The sequence below is a fragment of the Cygnus atratus genome, chromosome 15 (assembly GCF_013377495.2).
Source record: "Cygnus atratus isolate AKBS03 ecotype Queensland, Australia chromosome 15, CAtr_DNAZoo_HiC_assembly, whole genome shotgun sequence".
NCBI classification, from domain to species: domain Eukaryota; kingdom Metazoa; phylum Chordata; class Aves; order Anseriformes; family Anatidae; genus Cygnus; species Cygnus atratus.
In genome coordinates, this window is record NC_066376.1 from 17,586,333 (window position 1) to 17,606,954 (window position 20,622).

The 20,622-nt window shown below is 41.8% G+C and overlaps 1 protein-coding gene across 6 annotated transcripts in view; it reads right to left on the reverse strand.

Moving 5' to 3' along the window:
• Nucleotides 1-1,516: 1,516 nt before the first annotated feature.
• LITAF (lipopolysaccharide induced TNF factor) overlaps nt 1,517-20,622 on the reverse strand; it is a 101,318-nt gene continuing 82,212 nt past the window's right edge. Inside the window, exons 1-5 of one of the 6 annotated variants that reach the window (XM_035549048.2) lie at nt 19,186-19,203; nt 9,557-9,692; nt 5,096-5,278; nt 4,537-4,696; nt 1,517-4,218 (exon numbers count right to left, since the gene is read on the reverse strand). In XM_035549048.2, the coding sequence (XP_035404941.1) occupies nt 4,110-4,218; nt 4,537-4,696; nt 5,096-5,273 (447 nt within the window). In that variant the 5' untranslated portion in view covers nt 5,274-5,278; nt 9,557-9,692; nt 19,186-19,203 and the 3' untranslated portion in view covers nt 1,517-4,109. The other 5 variants (XM_035549050.2, XM_035549053.2, XM_035549047.2 and 2 more) reach the window with 5 other exon arrangements.

Here is a 20,622-nt window from a genome sequence, read left to right on the forward strand (position 1 = left end):
TATAAAATACCAGAACTATACACTTTGATAGTTGACACCTCTGTCAATGTACTTTCACTTCTGAAGTTGTTTATTCTTAGGATGATAGCATGTGTTCTATTACTCACCTTGTGTTGCTCAGTTGTGAAGAATAATTGACAGTTTTTTAGCACACAAATCAACTAGCTTCAACAAAAAAATCTTCTGGTTAGATGGTCAGAAATGCTTTCCAAAACACTGCAATAAATAGCAGCTTTTTGAAACCACTGCTTTTGCTTAGTAACACCCTCTTGTAAGGCTGTCAGCTAGTGTTTACTTAACAGTTTATTTTTTCCCCCTTTTTTTTTTTTTAATGTCATTTGCATGGTGAGATATTTCTTTCTGGCTCACGCATCATTAGAAATAACTAAGTTTGAGCACTGTGCAAGATTGGTTGATTAAAGACAGAAGTCTAATGGAAATAACGCTGTCTGAGCGGAACAGAGAACAATGTCATCCTTGAAAGCTAAGGAAGGTGGTGGTTGGGGAAGGCTTCATCTGAACTTGTTGAGTGAGGTTGGAGGGTTTCAGGTGGCCCCCACTCTTTCCTTAGGCATTTGTGGAAATGGGACGAGCACATCAAGTCAGCATGCCACTTCTGGATCTATCAGCAGAGGAAAAACTGTTTGTTCACAACTCAAATTACTCATTAACCTATATTTTGGTTAATTTGTTCATAAAAAATGCATTAGAACAGACATGCAAGTTATCAACTTCGCCTTCCTGTATCTTCTGCATCTCAGAAAATAAATATACATACATAAAAAAAAGAGTGCATTGCTTCAGACATACAAAAGGAAAAAAAAAAGGATAACCTTGCATAATTAATAGGATTGCTTCCCACTGAATGTAAGGATATTTAGTACTTATTTTCTCCTTTCAGGTCACTGGTATGTCACATGTATATGGGATTAGTTAGTTGTATTGCAAGTGAAAGTTTTGCGCAAAAGAATTTCAACTTAAAAAAAAACAACAACAAAAAAACTATCACTCTGACAATCATTAGAAAACTCTGAGGCATAAACAGGTCAGTAACTTTTATATCATTTGCACCATTCTTTTAGCTGTCAGCAACAGTTTATCAAGACTAAAAATTATTATGCATGTCCTTTGGGAGCCACAGCTGGGACCTCTTTCAAAGAGGTCCCAAGGACCAGAACCTCTCCCAAAGAGGTCCCAAGGACCAGAACCTTCTCGTGCACCCCTCTTTCTCCAGGTTGCCTATTCACCCTCTGCACACACCACTTCAAGCACTCACCAAGGCAGAAGGCACACTGCTGGCCAGGGCCTAGAGTCTTAGAGGTTGGAAAACACCTTCAAGATCACCAAGAGCAACTACCACGCATGCACCCTGCCCGCCCTCTCTGCTCACCACATCTCAGCTAGAGAGGCCATGCAGTCCCATCCCAACACAAGGGATCCAGATGAAAAGAGAGCAGGCAGCACATGGTGAAGCACAGATAGGTCCCAGAGAGCAAGAGGGGGCCACAAGACCAAAGTATTTCAGGAAGATTTATTATTAAAAGAGAAAACACCTACTTCAGTAGGCACTGGGATATTCTAACATTTTCAAATGTGGCTGTGTGTAAGCAGTTTATCTGCATGCCACAGAAAGCCATTTCTCAGAGATTTGGCCCAAGAGAGACACTGAAAAATTGCATCCTATAGTTACATTTCTTGACACTATTTTAACATTCACATGTTTGGAAACATTCCAAATGCTATAATTTTCCAATTATAATCACTAGATACAAAAGAAAGATTTTATTTTAAATACAACCAGTTTTAAAAACAAACAGTAACTTAACAAAATCAAACAAAGCACTTTCCACACATAGCAAGTTATATCCTGCATTTCTCTGTCTAAAATAAGCATAACAAAGCAAGTCACTTTGGCACATTCTGTAGATAAATCCATACACAAGAGAACATGTACAGGCTTTGTATTTAAGGAAATTTAAGCATAGAGGGGCCAGCAAAACGTTTTGCAGAATGCTTAATTACATGGAGTAGCTGCCAACATTATCTGTCTTATTCTTAGTCCATAACAGCAATTTAACAGATGCAATTGACTATGCTCATAAAACCAAAAGAAAACCCACATAATTTATAATTATTGGGGGGTGGGGGAAAAGGAGGTGGTCAATGTTCTTCTGCATCATGGTGCTACCACCTTAGATTTTCCAATCAGCACTTCGTAGAGAAACGGGGAGCTAAGGGAATGTATGCTTCATTGCTTCTTCTTGTCTTACTCTGATGATAAACTGCCAAAAAATACATTTTTTGTGAAATCCAGGGAAAAAAAGGCTGCTTTACAGTAATGCCTGTGACTTGCATAAGTGAGGACCAGTGACTGTGTCATCAGAACAGAAAATTCAATGGAGCATCACCCAGGTCCTTAAAGAACATCAAAGGCATTACTGTGGTGGTACAGCAGATAGAAAACATGAGCTCGTACTGCAGACCCAAAGCAGAAAGCTACAAAGCAACCACCTTTTCTTTCCATTATTCTCTTGCTAGTTAGTAGCTACCAATGTAAATACAAAGAGACATACAATCCGAAGCCTTTTCCAAATGCACAAGAAAGCTCTTAAATGACTTACAAACTGACCCACAAACAGCAGCAATTTATAAAGACTAATTTACAAGGCCTAGACATTGTATTTGTAATCCACAAAACTCAAATTTCAAATGTGAAGCGTTCAAAGATTTTTGAAAAGTTAACTTACACCAAATATTTATAGAAGGCACATCTGGCAAGAACAATAAATGCAGTATTTATTTTAGCTTTTTACAGAGATTAATACAGTGTTAGCATCACAGCCTTGTTTAAACACTTGTCTGCCTTCTCTAGGCAGGTATCACTCAAATGCATTTAGATGTCACTTGGACCTAGTCTGCTGTTTAAAATAGTTCAACCTTCAGAGTGTCACTTGTTAATTTTCTGTGATCATCATCTAAACTAAGCATATCCAGCTTAGGTTTCTGAGAACAGAACTTATCTTTCATTTGGAAAAATCAGAGTACAAGTCTAAATAATCATCAGAGAAACTCCTTAAAAACATGCTACCTTCTCAATGAAGAAACCACAGCTAACAAACAGATCAACAATTAAAAACACGGGTCCTGTATTTATTTGTGTTTTGCAGGTGGAATTCCAGCTTTAAGATAAGACTGAGGTTTGTTTATGATCCATCAGTGAACTCACGTAAATGTATAAGGAAGCCTTCCAACACTACAACTGAGGCTCTATTGGCATTTCCAATGAGGTGGGGAGAAGAGAACATTTCACAGACAGCACAGACATAAATCGGCAGTAAAAAAAGAAAAAAAATCTGAAAAAAATATCTATTCGAAATTCCTGCATAAGCATGTTCACTGCAAAGTAGAGATACGTCTGGACTCAAAACTGGCAAGGAAATTCAGGCACTAGATTGAATCACTGCTGATGCACAATAACCTGAGTTATTGTTTACCGCCATTTGGTAATGCAGCTTCCAGAAGGAAGAAGCCTTTAGGTTTGGTTGTCTTTCACAGAGAAAGTTTTAAAGTGAATTTTAGTGCTCATAAAAAGGTGCCCAAATGATAACATTGGGGACCAAAACCACTTCTTTTGTCAGAGGGGCACGTCTGTCAGAGGCAAGCAACTCCCTGCCAGTTTGTAAACAGTGCTGTTGCAAAAGCATCAACACCAAGCGTGAGACTATATGGTTCTCCAGACATTCTCCTCTTGGTCTGTGCTAAGGCTCTAAGCAAACACACCAGTGTGCAACATGACTGACATGAGATGAACTAGACCGACATCACCAATCTGTTTTGCATAAAGCAGAGAGAGACAACACTTAGGTGCTGGACTGGTGCTGGACTGGGTGGCCCATAAAGATTATACGTACTTTCTACAGACCTAAGTCAGAATCCTTTATTCTTAGCAAATTCTTATTCAAACAATCTAGCAATAAACATTATTTTTGATTGGTTTCCAGTGACAGGATGCACAGAAACAATCACAAAGTCTCCATGAAGTTTCAGAAGGGGCTTACAGAGGTGCTAGCCAACTTCAAATCAATCAGTTATCAATGTTTAAACACTGCCTATAAACGCTTGTAAGAACCAACATGAGCATTGCAGTTTGGACAGAAGTGATCCACATCTTTTAGGGCATCAACGCAAAAGGGAATTAAGCAGCAGCCAGCTATGCACCTGCAAAGGAAAAAAAAACATACAGTTTTAACACTTGTTACATACACAAGAAGGTTAAACATATTTCCTACAAAAGCTATCCATAAAACTGGTGCCGTGAAGCTTTAGGAAGAATGCACATCACTGGTTGTTGCAGACCTGCTTTGAGGTCCTGTAGGACTTACACTCAACATGGGCTATTCCAGCCATCAAGGGTCAGACTTGAGACAGAATGAGAAAGCAACAAAGCTGAGGGCCTACAAGATATTTGTTACTCCTTAGAGCTATCAAAGGTCATGTGAGAAGAGAAAAATAAAGTGCAAATGTGAATCAACCTACCCCAGCAGGCAGAGGCCACCACATGACAGCCAAGTCAATGCTCCTGACTCATACGAGAGACGTGTCACAATCATCTGGTTACAGGAAGGGCAACACATCTGAACTGGGCGGTCATAAAATACCACTACAGGTTGCTGCACATACACCGTCTGAACTGTAACTGAGCAAAGAAATATTCTGTTTATTCAACGGGTAAACAAGGAAGAAAAGATAGGTTGTCAACTTCCTCTGAGCTACAACCAGGTATAATTCCAAAATACTTGAGGATAAGAACAATGAAATACACAATGACAAAAAGAAATCAGCATGGCATTTCGTAATGCAAAACAGATTGTCTAAGAGTAAGTCTGCATTAAAAATTGCAGAAAGGTGAATTACATTATTGACATCAGCGTGCTCTGTGGGTATCACAAGACTTGACTGACCTTCTTCTTCTTCAAAAATATTTCTGGGTAGGTAGGGAACACCTTTGAACCACAATCTTTAAGTTTCTGCACAGCAGCTATTACAGCTGCTTGACACCTCTTTAACATGAGGTACAGTAAAGTTTCAGGCTTACCAGGGTTATTTGCTGGCATAGGCTGTCCTGTGTACGGAGGAGGGTTCATCCCCTTCCCATCTGGTTTCTGGCCAGGGTCTGGGACAGGATATGGGTGGGGATAGTTCACGTTGATTCCTGTTGTTTCCTCATAAGAAGGTGGTGCAGATGGGGCAGGGATGCCACTCGGGGCAGACATTGTATCTAGAACATAATGGAGACAAAAATTGTAACTAAGGACTTTATTTAGGAGAAGTGGCAACTAATTAGGCTTTATTCGGACACAAAGCAGGTAGTTAACTAGATCAAAATGCACATTTCACAGCACAAAATGTATTGACTGTTTTGTGTTTCTGATAGTGTTAAAAGTTAATCTTGATTTTGTTGGTGCTTTCTTCTCTCTTCCTTTTCACTGTTTTTTGTGTTTTTTTTTTTTTTTTTTTTTTACACATTTTCCCACCACAAATCATTCCTTTATAAATTAAAAATGCTAAAAACAGGGATATCATGCATCTTTATTAGTATACCAAGCTATCTGTCAGTTTCTCCCAGTTCTGCAAGAACCATACTTCAGGTGTCCCCACTCTCCTCCAAAAACAAGAATTATGATGGGCTGCATAATAGTTGCTAACTAATACAAGCCTGGCTTGTGGTAAAGCTCAAATATTTAAAACAGAATATTGATCTTTGCCATGATTTGAAATAAAGAAATATTTATATTGAAGGAAAAAGAAACCCCAAACAACTAAGTACATCCAACTCAACTCAAAGCTTTTGTAATTCTCAAGTAAGTCTAAAGTTTCTCATTTTTGCTGCTTACCAAGGTTTCAATGAATTTGTTAATGGAACTTTTCTCTATCAATTACTATTGTATTATTTTATTACAGAATACAGAATGCTAACCATTGCTTTTTCTCAATGTGGAAATAATGACAGATTCCAGCACGGACTTCCTATCTTTCTCACTGCCTACACACTCCCTACACTCTGCCCACCAATTTCTTTGTCAAACAATCTCTCTCATGGCATCAACACTAATTAAGCATCTCCTATTTTCTCTTCCTCCTAAGGACCATCAGACAGATCAATTAGAACCACACTCAATCCTCTTCGGTTGCACACTTCATCCCTCTGTGTACATGCAAGTCTTTCCACTCAGTACGATATGGGGTGGGAAACCTGTCTGACACACTCATTCTGTATTCTTGTAGTAGGATAGGAACAATAACTTACCATTGCACCAGTATGAACAAAATGAATAAGAGAAATTGCACTGATGATCAAAAAATGTATGTTAAAAAATGACTCACAACAATACAGCATTACTGTTAAACCTTGCTGCTTTCTCTCTTCCATACTATGAACCCTGCTGCTAAGTTTTGATTAAAAAAAAATATTTCTGTATTGAAGAGCTGAAACATGAGCTAAAAGAAACACTTTATTGAACATAATGAAATTGATTGATAGCCAACTAAAAATCAATGACAGATGTTTCCAATAAATAAGGAAATAAAAAGAAAAGCAGCTTGCTGGGTATACATGCAGTGTCTTGTGGTGTGAGAAACCATGCATTATAAGCACAACAATTCTCCCAACTGTTCATACCACATCTAGGGACATCACTGCATTGCTACACTGCACAGTAAACACAGGACCTAAACATACTAAGCTAATCTTAAAACAAATTTAGCTTATTTTCTGAAGCTTACGACTACCAAGTTATTTCCACCCCAAGTTCTTTTTCTATGTTATATAAAAATGAAATCTCATTCCCAAAAACAAACCAAAGAGGAATGTGGTTAATCACAGACGCAAGCTAACTCAAAGCTGAACATTAAGGACTGAAGTTTAGACCTGGTTAAACTCACAAGTTCAATCAGTGAACAATCCTTTCCTCACAAGCTACCCTACACTGTGGGTTTTTACAATCCAGTAAGTTTACTGTAAATTGGCTGCCGATATGCAAAGTCACTACATAGATGAACAAGGAAAATAAAAGTGAAGGATCCTTTAAGAAATTTGTGTTGTCCATGAAGACACAGCTGGATTTGTGGCCTAGCAGGGAAGAGAGGGATAGAAAAAAAATCTCAACATAAAAGCTGGCTAATCCGTAAGCAGTTCTGTAAGTAGTTAAATTGCCTTTGGGGAACTTAATTTCTGAGAAAAAGGAAGATCACAATTTCTTTCACATAGAAATCAATACAAAGTCACAGCAGACAGTGGAGGAACAACAGTCAGGGGATCAGGGGACAACCAGCCTAAACTTGTTGTGCAATAGGTTATTGTGCAATAGTTTCCTGACAGAGCAGCTTGAATAACCCTTTTACTTTTAAGCTAGAGTGATTACTTTATCAGAGAACTTAGATTCCAAAGTAGAGAGAACTGTTGTAAAACTATATATTTACAACCATCTCTTTCCAGGTTACCTCATTCCATTCTCTTTATACATGGAGCTGAGCTTCAAAATTTGTTGTTTCCAAAGAACGATATGCTTAAAAGCACCAGTAAAGCAACAAATTGCCTCAGCAAGATTCATCCCAGGAAAGAATCTAGCTATTTTGAACACAGAACTGCTCATATAAGGACCAAACCAACAAAATCATGGGACTTCTCCACCACATATTTTGAAAGAGGATCTTCTCACGCAAATGTCACAAAGTGTAAAACCATGAAGTCAAAATAGTCTGGACTTGGAAATTAGCACATGGAGTCCTGCTATTAGCGAGTTATAAAAGAAATGCCCAAAAAAGAAATGCCATTTTCTCCTAAAATATGGCTTTTTCTACTGTTTAAAATGCACCTTCTGCCTAGGACCCAGCAAATATAATCACATTCTTCAGTCAGAAAAACTGATCACTTAAGCAGCTAGAGTGCAAATACCTAGCAGATCTACCAGATCAGAACCTGAATGGAAGCTGAAACTGCAATGACAACAGCAAACATCATGAAGGGGTGTGTAAGCAGAGTGAGTACCTGTATGACAGCTGAAAAGGTCTGCTGCTCTGGGAAAGCCCCATGGGAGTACGGTATCTGAGAAACAAACAGGTGAGCAGATTGCAAAGAAAAGCATCAAGAACAATCAGACAGGCTAGAGAAGAGGAATTCTGAGAAAAAGCCAAATTAACTGAGGTTCCTTAATTTCAAGAGGCCAGAGAGAATAATGACAACAGACAGGTAGCAATGAAGAAGCTCTGAATAAACTCTTCTTTGACACAACTTCAATGAAAACTTTAAGAAAAGCTTCAAAATAATAAACTTTTCTTTAGGTCTAACACTAAGACTAGTTAAGCACTGGAAAAACTGGCTAAAGAGTTGCAGAGCCTTCCCTCCATAAAGTTTTGACCAAAGCTTTTATTGATGTATTTGTCATACAGCATTAAGTAGATTCAAGAATCTCTTCACATCCCTTGCAACTGTATTTTCCATTAGTTCAGCACTGTTTGTTGAAAATAAATGCAACACTATTTTTAAACATGTACTTTTATATATGCTGTTTCCAAAGTAAAATGCTACTTCCTCTGAAGTTAAGGCCCAAATCCTGAATAAACTGCTTGTAAACAAGCCCCTATTCACAAAACTCATTGCAAGACTGGGTCTAGAATTAACTAAAAACCAGCTTCACCTAGAAAAAGGAAACCAACCAGCATTATAAAAAGTTGCTGATTATCAATATTATCTGAGTTTCAGGTAAGATAGTAACTAGAGTAAGTTGATATGGTAATAAGCATTAACTTAAAGATTAGATAGCAATGAAAACAAAGGCCAAAGGGACGTTCTAGAAAGGGTTTTCAGCATTTTGTTTTAGCTCAGGCAAGTCTTACAGCCTGAGTTAGTAACGTATGCTGTACCACTCTGCATAACCTCATAAAATCACTAAGAGAATTTCCACAGTTACCATCTGCATTTTGCTCATTGCAAACAAGCACAGAGCAGCTTATGCCTTTACTCCTATGTTTTACAGATACATTCTTATATAAAATACCATTGATACAGAGTTGTCTCGGAAGAGCAACTAGTGCATAATGCCTGAATGCAAGGAGAACAAAAGGTTTAAACCACAAATGAACACTGGATCATATAAAAATTGATACAGTCTTAAGCACCCATATAGGACAGAGAAGACTGGAATTTCTAACACGTTAACAAACTGTACCTAGCTACTTACATAAGGACATACATCATATGAGGAACAGCTGAGGGTACTCAGTTTGTTCAGCTTAAAGGAGAGGAGACTGAGGGGAGACCTCACGGCTGTCTACAACTTCCTCATGAAGGGGTGCGGAGAGGGAAGAGGGAAGTGCTGATATCTTCTCTCTGGTTACAGCTGACAGGACACAAGGAAATGGCTTAAAGCTGTGTCAGGGGTAGCTCAGACAATCAGGAGCAGGACTTAAAGATCTTTATGGGTTCCTTCCAACTCAAGGTACTTTGTGATCCTATGAAATGACAGCAATTTACTAATTTAAAGATAAATGAACTTACATGACTGAAATACAGGCACCAAAGCAACCTGATGGCAGAGGCAGAAACCAAGCCCACGAGTTTTGTCTTCTTAAAACAGACTCTTAAACGCTGCTCCCAAATAATTCAAAAAGGAAGATTGGTGACAAGTACTCAACTGTAAGAAATGACAAAGGATAAGACTGATAACTTTTTGGTACATTTGACTTCCCTGTTATCTGCTACTTACACATATGCAAACCAGTAGGCTATCTCAAACCAGGATAAGCAAACATTGAATGACCAACAAGCACACTAAATTCAAGACTGGGTCTTTTACACAAGAGTTTCCATTTACATCTGGAAGTTTCAGATCCAAATGCCACTTAGCACAGAGGAGAACTGAGCAGTTCTTGCTTCTGTTCCCTGTCTCTCACTACCCTGCTGCCTGAAGTCTTTAGAAATGCATGTAGTAAGACAAAAACCAATGGCTTCAGCTACTTGTCCCACACTTCTGCTTTTCATTAAAAAGAAAAAAAGAAGAAAAAAAAACACCTCTTGTATTCCAGTTGCAGAGAAAGGAGAATATTGACTCACTGTGCTACTCAGCTGCACTAACTCTGGGTAGGTGAGTCACTAGACTCCAAAATAAAATTAATAAATAGAAAAAGCAGCAGCTCCTTTCTCCAGATTTTTCTTTTTGTTCATTCTCTTGAGAGAAAGAATCACAAATACTTGTATCTGCTCACACTTGTCTTAGCCCAAATCATTTCCTTCATAAGCACATACTGAGGCAGAACACCTGCATGGGGCAAAGCACTCTTGTAGCTTATTGCTTTATGCAGAGATCCGTTGCTCCACATACAGAATAACATTGGCATAAAGGTAGGAAAAAGCCTGGTAAAAGCTACAGCATTCACAAATCACTCTATTCAAGTGCAACCAGCTCATTAGATTAGTTACTTATGCTAGCTGGAGACCTGGAAGACAAGCAGCACATCCTACAAACAGCCAGATACATGGATATACTCCTGCCCAACGGAGGGTGCAGCATAGCGCTCTCACTTTTATAACTGCACTAAAGCCACACAAATTTCGGGGCATGGAAGCCTTTCAGAACTGTTGACTGCTAAGCAAAACTCATCAGTATGCAGCACTTTGTGCAGTTTTGCATTTTGAAAAATCAGATTTCAGTTGATTCAAGTGCTCCCCATCCCCCCCAAGTTAATCCCTAAACTACAAGCCCACGTAGCAAGCCGAAACCCAAAGCATGGCCTGCACTTACTGCCTAACCCACACTGCCAGTTCTAACCTGGCGAGAGGAGTTTGCAGGCTGTATGTGAAAAAGCACAGCACCTGGCTAAACTTTCCTGTTACCTTGCTATTCAGTAAAGTGAACTAAGTAAATCAGACTTCTAAGGTAACTTATCTGAGGAAATTATTAGCCAAGGGTTCCTTATAAAGCCTTCTATCACACACTGCAGGGTTTGTATCTGACTGGAATCGCTCGAGATAAATCCTTGACTTGGAACTAAAAGTACGCTCACAGGCAGCTACACACTGCAGGTTTCAGCTGGGTTACACCTCATCAGACATGAGATCTTCCTGATAATGTTCATGTAATTTAAAAAAAAAAAAAACACTGCTATATAGGTGACACCTTACATTTTAATTAAATAGCTGCACAGTGTTCCTGAGTACATCTTCCCACTGCACAGGTTTCTCAGAAATTGGGTAGTTTCCGCAGAAGGCAAATTCAAATGTCGAATTATGAAGCCTAGTGTAGAAGACTTACTCTGATCTTCTTCTTCATCAAAATGAATACAGGGAAAATCCGAAGGAATGTATGTCACAGTCCAGGAACTACAGAGGTATTACTTAACGTGCCCAAAACATAACAGGTTGCCCTGTGATAATCGATACCTGTGCCATCTGCCAGGTAACACACATTCACACATGAACTTATGCCATTGTCTTTTCCTAGGAAGGGAAATAGCTTCAAGATTCCCTTTCTCTCAAGGGCCAGATTTACTGTAAGAACACATAGGGAACATTATCTGTGTCATACTCCAAAATACAGAGAGGAGGACAGAACTACAGAGCTGCAGTCATCTTCTCCTTCCTTCTTCCCACTCTGTTCATGATGCTGATCAGTTGGGGTCAGGGTCTGGCTCATGCCTTTCACCTGTCTTCACCTCATGGTACCAACTACTACTCCTTTCCTCACCCAATATGAACACATATTTAGTGCCATTTTTTCACCAGAGGATGCAAACCCCATCTCACGAGCATTATTGATACTGCCCAGATCAGTTTGTTAAGATTGTGTAGTTTAAAACCGCACCCTTTTTCTGAAGACAAGATACAATTGTGTATCATAAGAATGTGGAAAAACACCTTTTACTCAAGGACAAACATGGAAAAAAAAAACAACAAAAAAAACACAGGAGGGGAAACCAATCAAAAGTAGAAAGATAAGTCACTCGTGCTTCAACCAACAATTAAAATGAATCAGAGGGCAATGATGTTTTTAATCCCAGCTTGTTTCGTGGCATGCACCAAAGTTCAGCAGAAATGGATTCCACAGCAGTGCACAGGTAACACAGCAGCACCTGAAGGATAACTGTGGGCAGATGACTCTTCTGTCCCTTATTATCAGGAGGCGGGGGGGGGGGGGGGGGGGGGGAACGGAGACGAAAAAAAAAGTCTGCATAGCCCCCACATTAACACACCACATGAGCAGAAACTTATGTGCAGAAGTTCTGCTCCTGATAGCCTGAAGAAACTGGGAGAGACCGTGGTGGCATCTCCTCAACCAGCCAAACCTGTAATGCAACAGGAAGTACCGCTCAGCTAAGAATGGAAGAGTAAATACACTTACTACCTTCCAGAAAAATTTTCCTCATCTGAAAGTTTCCTTAGTTACTCAGGTACAGACCCAAAATACTCTACTTGTTTCTAAACAGGCCACCCTGAAACTCAATTTTACTATAAAGAAAATACATTTGGACTGAATCTTGAATGCCTGTTGTAAGAAGCCTTTATGAAAGATAAATATCGTTAGCTCCATGGAAGTTTCAATTAAGAACATTTCCATTGTTTGGCACGGATTTAAAACTTTCTTGTTTTTAATAAAAAGAAATATATATCCTTCGAACAGTGCATTAGCAAATATATGTCCTAAATCAACTCAAGAAGATTTCTACCAAAATATAATAATAATTTAAAAAAAAAAGCCAACTTGTCACTGTGGCTAGCTACCACCATGGAGTGAGTTTTCAGCCATATCAGTTCCTAGCATACAAGTGGTACAAGGGGAGATGGCAAGAACACTCACGCAAACGAATGTAAGCAGATCATGAAACGAGACCCAAAATCTCAGACCATCTGTTTTTACTTTCACTGAATGGCATTCCAAAACTCAGAATCAATACATGTGCACTCTGAGTAAGAGGAGAGATGTGTCTGTTACAAGCATTTATTAGGATGACTTGGAAAAAAAGTAAATAGCTTATTTTGTTTTATCTTCCACTGTAAGGAATGTTGCTGAATGCAAATTCATCCAAACACGTGACATCAGTTTGCTTTCAGAACTTTTACTGAGATGAACACTAGCAAAGAATTCGTGGAAGATGACCAGCCTGGTTGAACAGAGAGTTGTGGCTAGAGCTTAGGAAAAAAAAGAGGGTTTATGATCTTTGGAAAAGAGGGCAGGCCACTCAGAAGGACTATAAGGATGTTGTAAGGATGTGTAGGGACAAAATTAGGAAGGCCAAAGCTCATCTGGAGCTCAATCTGGCTACTGCTGTTAAAGATAACAGAAAATGTTTTTATAAATACATTAACATGAAAAGGAGGACTAAGAAGAAGCTCCATCCTTTACTGGATGCGGGAGGAAACTTCGTGACGAGAGATGAGGAAAAGGCTGAGGTGCTTAAAGTCTTCTTTGCCTCAGTCCTTAGCGGCAAGACCAGTTGTTCTCTGGATACCCAGTACCCTGAGCTGGTGGAAGGGGATGGAGAGCAGATTGTGGCCCTCACAATCCACGAGGAAATGGTTGGTGACCTGCTACAGCACTTGGATATATGCAAGTCGATGGGGCCGGATGGGATCCACCCGAGGGTGCTGAGAGAACTGGCGGAGGAGCTGGCCAAGCCACTTTCCATCATTTATCAGCAGTCCTGGCTATCGGGGGAGGTCCCAGTCAACTGGCGGCTAGCAAACGTGATGCCCATCTACAAGAGGGGCTGGAAGGTAGACCCAGGGAACTATAGGCCTGTTAGTTTGACCTCAGTGCCAGGGAAGCTCATGGAGCAGATTATCTTGAGTGTCATCACGTGGCACTTGCAGGGCAAGCAGGCAATCAGGCCCAGTCTGCATGGGTTTATGAAAGGCAGGTCCTGCTTGACAAACCTGATCTCCTTCTATGACAAAGTGATGCGCTTGGTGGATGAGGGAAAGGCTGTGGATGTGGTCTACCTTGACTTCAGTAAGGCTTTTGACACCGTTTCCCACAGCATTCTCCTCAAGAAACTGGCTGCTCTTGGCTTGGACTGGCGTACGCTTCGTTGGGTTAGAAACTGGCTGGGTAGCCGGGCCCAAAGAGTCGTGGTGAATGGAGTCAAATCCAGTTGGAGGCCGGTCACTAGTGGAGCCCCCCAGGGCTCAGTACTGGGGCCAATTCTCTCTAATATCTTTATCGATGATCTGGATGAGGGGATCGCGTGCACCCTCAGTAAGTTTGCAGACGACACCAAGTTAGGTGCGTGTGTCGATCTGCTCGAGGGTAGGAAGGCTCTGCAGGAGGATCTGGATAGGCTGGACCGATGGGCTGAGGCCAACTGTATGAGGTTCAACAAGGCCAAGTGCCGGGTCCTGCACCTGGGCCACAACAACCCCAAGCAGCGCTACAGGCTGGGAGATGAGTGGCTGGAAAGCTGCCTGGCAGAGAAGGACCTGGGAGTATTGGTTGATAGTCAGCTGAATATGAGCCAGCAGTGTGCTCAGGTGGCCAAGAAGGCCAACAGCATCCTGGCTTGCATAAGAAGCAGTGTGGCCAGCAGGGCTAGGGAAGTGATTGTCCCCCTGTGCTCAGCTCTGGTGAGGCCAAACCTCGAGTACTGTGTTCAGTTTTGGGCCCCTCGCTACAAGAAGGACATAGACGTGCTCGAGCGAGTCCAGAGAAGGGCGACGAAGCTGGTGAGGGGTCTGGAGAACAAGTCTTACGAGGAGCGGCTGAGGGAGCTGGGATTGTTCAGCCTGGAGAAGAGGAGGCTCAGGGGCGACCTTATTGCACTCTACAGGTACCTTAAAGGAGGCTGTAGCGAGTTGGGGGTTGGTCTGTTCTCATGTTCACATGCCTGGTGACAGGATGAGGGGGAATGGGCTAAAGTTGCGCCAGGGGAGGTTTAGGTTGGATATTAGGAAGAACTTCTTTACTGAAAGGCTTGTTAGGCATTGGAATAGGCTGCCCAGGGAAGTGGTTGAGTCACCATCCCTGGAGGTCTTTAAAAGACATTTACATGTAGAGCTTAGTGATATGGTTTAGTGGAGGACTTGTTAGTGTTAGGTCAGAGGTTGGACTAGATGATCTTTGAGGTCTCTTCCAACCTAGATGATTCTGTGATTCTGTAAGCCTCTGTTCTGGCTATCCAAATGAAGAACAAGGTAATAACATCATCAGAAAGCATTAAGAATTTTTTTTAGAAGAGCACCAAAAGTTACTATTTTATTAGACTTCTTAGCAGTTTGGGGAAGACTTCTATTAAATGATAGATTTGCTGGATCAAAAAAAAATACAACACATATGTAAACTCAATCCTTCATGGTTCGGTGCAAGACAGCAGATCTCAAGCAGGAACACAAGACCTTCCACTCAGGATGAAGAGAGAGTGCTGGGTAGTGGCTGGGAATGCAGCAGAGGAGCTAGCAGGGAAATGGGGCTGTAAAGTAGCCCGGTGTGAGAGGGGCTTAAGCTGAGGAAGGAAGCAGACAGCACCGACACCAAACGACAGAAGATGCACGGGGTTGCCAGGAGCACGAGAGCTAAGCCACTGTCTCCCTGCCATCGCCATCCTAAAAGCTTACAGTGCATCTCACAAACTCCTGCCAGACTCTGGACTCTTGCTGCTCTATCCCCATCTCACTGCTGTCTCCTGGATATAATCCCCTTCCCATATTCCCATCCCTCAGGTTTATTCCAAGAAGCTGTCCCCAGTTTGAAAGACACTACCTAAGCAGGTCTCAAAGTGCAGGGTATAACACAGCCTACATTTGGAGAGACAATGGAGAAGAAACATAGAGGAAAAAAAAAGTCTGGCACCAATAAAAAAAAAAAAAAAAAAGGTTTGACTCACTTGGATTGTTACACGTTTGTTACACATGGCATACATGACTGTACTATCTGATCTTTTAAGACCAGTAAAACGCCCACTTTGGAATACTAGCAGAATTGATGGGCCAAACTTTCAAGGGCAATGAACAGATTAGCTGGAAGGAAACTGAAGCTGGACAGTTTTTACCAGAAGCAAACAAAAGGCACGGTAAACGAGCCAGATAACTAAGGCAGAATTTCCCCATTAGCACCATAGCTTGCTGTAAATGCCTCCATAACGAGAACAGAAGTAGGAAACACACTCCAGAACAGACAGCTGTGACAAAACACAAGTCAAAGGGCCTTGAAAAACCTCCCCTAAAATTAGTCTTGAGCAGGCGGCTGGTCCAAATGACCTCCAGGGATTCCTTCTGACCTATACTGCTCTTTAACAACCCAGAAAACAGAAGACAGGTTGCTAGGAAAAAAAAAAATAAATAAAATAACGAAGGCCCAGTTCTGTTTTAAGACATGCATACTAAATACTAACTAAGTTAGCACAAAACTGATGCAAAATATACCAGTGTTAAATGTAAACAAAAATTAAATTGCTTTAATGACTTCCTCATTGAGGACAATTCGCCAAAAATCCGTCTTTATTGCTGAGCTGTCCCCATTGCTGCCAGCTTGATTCAGGTCACTGAGGCACTAATTCATCCCAAGTACAGAGACCACAAGGAGTGGAACTGCAGTGGCTGTTAAATACCCCTGCCCCAAGTACTGTTGTACACCTACTGAAATGCAGATTCTGGATCAGTATCTTCATATCAAAAGGAAACTGGATTTTGGTAGCAGTCCTGACTTTTTTCCATAGTTTACAAAGCATAATGTAAATAGATATATTTGAGAACACATGAATTTTAAGATTAAGACCCATTTTAAGACAAGTTTTTTTTTTTTCTCACTTTTACGCGAGATGCTCTGGAAACCTCTGTCTGTCCATGTTAGAAACTGTAAAAAATTTTACCCTTAACTTATAACCAGCTTCTGTTGTGTCTACATCATCCTTTAAGTAGCTTGTTGACAACTTGTATATCCTAGTGTTTATCCCATAGATTTCTACTACCGTAACTTCTCAACTACAGTTCTCAACCACCGGCTCCTGTCTGACAAAGCTCTGCTGGTCCATGTTTACACACTGCTGATGTTTATACACTTGAGTAGTCTCATGGTCTTCCCAGCAGACTACGCAGAAACGTAGAAAGGTTTATTAGAAATGGAGTTGTGTATTCAGTCCAGTGTGGGATTGGCCACATAGCTAGGACAAACATAGGAGCTGGTGCAGAAGGAAAGGACAACGTGACTACAGGCACAGTGTGTACGCAGGAACAGTTATTTTGGTAACCCCTCACTTCCTTGTGTGGAAGGCATTGTTCTCAGCTTTCACACCAACCTCCTACTCACACTGCAGCTTTAGTAGATGGAAGAAAGCAATCAAAAGATGACTAAACTCTAAGTTTTTGTAGTACTGTATATTCCACAATTATATTTTTAAAAACCACTGGCCTTCTATTTTTTTTAGAAAAAAGAAAAAAACGTTTCCCCTTCTTAGTAAGCTACAGATCTGAATGCTGATCAACTGCCCCCAGTCATGGCTCCTGCTGCGTGGCAGATGCTGCACAACTGAAGACAATCCCCATCTCTGCTTTCCTGAGGAAACAAGGTCTAAGAAATCAACGCCTTTTAACAGATTTCAAAATGCTCATGACCATAATTTCTAGCACAAATTCTTCTAAGTCTCAGTACTTATGGCCAATACTTATTTTCAGATGATGCTGCATTTTTCAGTTCTTACCGCTGACTAATTTGGGGCAGGTGGTTCTATTTAAAAATGATATCTATCCTTTTTTGCTTCCCTCCACCCTACAAGACAGAAGCAAACAGGTTTCAGGTCTTCACAGCAGCATCCCTGGAACGATGACATCTCCTATGCCTTCCTTTTCTTCTTCTCCCCCCCCCCTTTTTTTTTAATTAACTAAGGAGGACATTTCAATTCTGAGGCACAGATAACTATCAAGTATTAAAACAAACAGTGTAAAAATAAAACCAAGTATCAGTCCCAATAATATATCTATCTAATTTCTAATTGAAATTAGAATAGAATTTCTATTTCTAATGGAAATTCTTTAAAAAAGAACAAGATGACTTCAGGATTAAAAGACAATCTCATCAAAAGATTAATCACTGTGGATCAACCACAACTTCAGCTTGTCAACAGAACTTTGCTGATGTCCCTCTCACTCTAAACGTCAACCCTAAAGAAATATTTGAACTATTACTTCATACACCCAGCGCAAACATGTGTCTTGCAATCCAGCTTGAAGATTAGCCTGGGGACAAGAGAAAGAGAAGGTAATAACCCACCTCTCTACTTAGCATAAAGAAACGGAAAATAAAGGCTTATGAAAACAGATTTCCTAACCCAGCCTGGCCAACTAAATACGCTGTTATCCTTCCCTTACTCTTTAGCTAAGATTTGGCAGGATTAATGTTTGCACTATTCCTCCTCAGTTCCCATTGCTAGAAACCCCAGGCTGCTCTCCAACACCACAGCTAATTACAGGGGCTCTGTCACAGTGGCGCTGAAGACAGCTGCTGATCAGCGGCACCCGGAACGAAAGGCAGACTGACAGCTAATCTTTTTTTTAAACAATCAGGCAGGATATACAGGTTTATGGGAGCACTCGGGATTTTTGCAGCATGCAGCAGCAAGCTGTAACGCAGCACTTGCTGGGGCCACCATCTTGGTTACCTGAACTCCAGACAACAGCTTCCTAACTCACCAACCTGCTGAGAAACAGCGCATTAAAGTCACGCAGATTTCTCAGATGTTTGTGAAAGAATAAAACTCTGTGATACTTTAAGGGGAAAAAACAAACAAACAAAAAGTTCAATACATTATTGTTTCAGTAAGACAACCAGTGCCATTGGAGTCACACTGGATTTACCAACGAAACACTAGCAAATAAAACACTAAGAGACCACAAATCGCATTAGGCAGGCCGTGGTCCTGAGCAGAGGAGGCTACACACTTCAGGTTTGGTAAGGCAGAAAGTAAACACGGCCACACACCCGGCGAGGCGGCGGGGGCAGCGCCAGCGCCACAGGGAGCTGAGCTGCGCCGCGCCCTCAGGGGAGCGGCCCTGACAGAGGGACGCCCGGTGCCGTCCCTTCTTCCTTTCCCTGCCCACAGCTTCGGTGACCACCGACGGCTTCTCCGAGGGGCCCGGCGCTTTCCCGCCCGTCCCGGCTCCAGAGGCGCCCGCGCAGCCCCGGATCCCCCCGGCGCGTCCCTTACCGCTCCGCAGCGGCCGCCGCCTGCCCTCCCCGCCGCCTGGCTGGAACCGCCGTCCCGTCCCGTCCCGTCCCTTTCTCCTCCCCTTCCCCGAGGCTGCACGAATCACGCACCTGCCCCGGACGCCCCCGGCTCCGGGACCGGCCGCCCCCGCTCCGCCTCCCCGGCCTGCGGCACCTGGCAGCGGGGCGAGAGGAGAAGGAAAACGAAATGCAAAAAAAAAGCCTCAGGAAACACGAAAAGTTCGACGCACGACGCCGGGAGTGAAGGCTGCCTCCTCAGAGAAACGTCCCGCTGGAAGGTCCTGCCCAGGGCTACCCGCAGGTTCCCAGATTGACAGGGATCCTCAGCTTCCCCATAGTCAGCATTGCCAGACTGCCTATTTCCTAGCACAGGAGGAAAAAATAAATCCTTCCCCTAATTCCTTGATATGCCTGTGTTACCAGGATCATCTCTTTCAGCCAGTGGTGCATGTGACAAAACTGAAAGAAAATTATCAAAGAAACCTCCCAACAGATCCAGTGTTGTTAACTGGGGCTCTTAGAAGCAATTAATTGGATTGAGCCTTTGGAAGCTACAGAGGTTGTTGCTCCTTCATCCATCCAACCCAACAGCTCAAAAATATATGCCAAGGTAAGACAGAAACCATTACTGGCCAGATCGCTGAAAGGGATTCACCAAGGGCTGCTTCTGCTTCACCACTGCAGTTTAAATGAGCCAGTTGGCAAGATTTGTTATTTAAGTGCTTCAATCTGCTTTGGACTGGAAGGAGTCACCAACCCCCCAGGGCTCAGCAGGGACTCTGTGGTAGGCCTTTTTGCTGAAAGTATCTAAAACCTGTTAAAGTCTTAGTTTTGTGCTTAAAACCTTTCTTGGCCCTCGCCCTAAGTAACACGTATAAAGCTTCAATTCAAATCCATCTCAGGGCCAGGATTCAGGTTTCATAGGACAAAAGGTGCATTCACTCCAAGTGATGAGAAGCCCAAGAGTCAACTCTGCGGTCAGAGGGATCTACCGTATTGCCTACAGGTATGTGTATGCAGGGTTTTGATCAGATAGTGAAGTACAAGGGCTCTGCCAGCATGAATAATCCTCGCCCCTGATTCTGTTAAAAAAAAAAAAAAAAAGTGGTAGGTTTTGCTTTTGTTTTGATTCGGCAGCAGTCAGTCCTTCCTGCTTGTTAGCGTTTGACCCAGAGGGTAGAACGTGACTTAGATGTGAGTAACTTTTCATCATTGTCAAGAAATCACATTATAGGTCACGATATTTATCTCAGAAGCAGGATATGTGTAATTTCTGCCTTGGTGCCCTGGCTTTGCTAAAACTGGAGTAATTGTGCTCTTTGTAACTGAACCTCCTTTGCCAGGTGAATGTGAGCAGCTTAGAAGCCACAGCAGAAAGAAGCCAGGACTAAATGCATCTCCTGGGGTGCAATAAGGC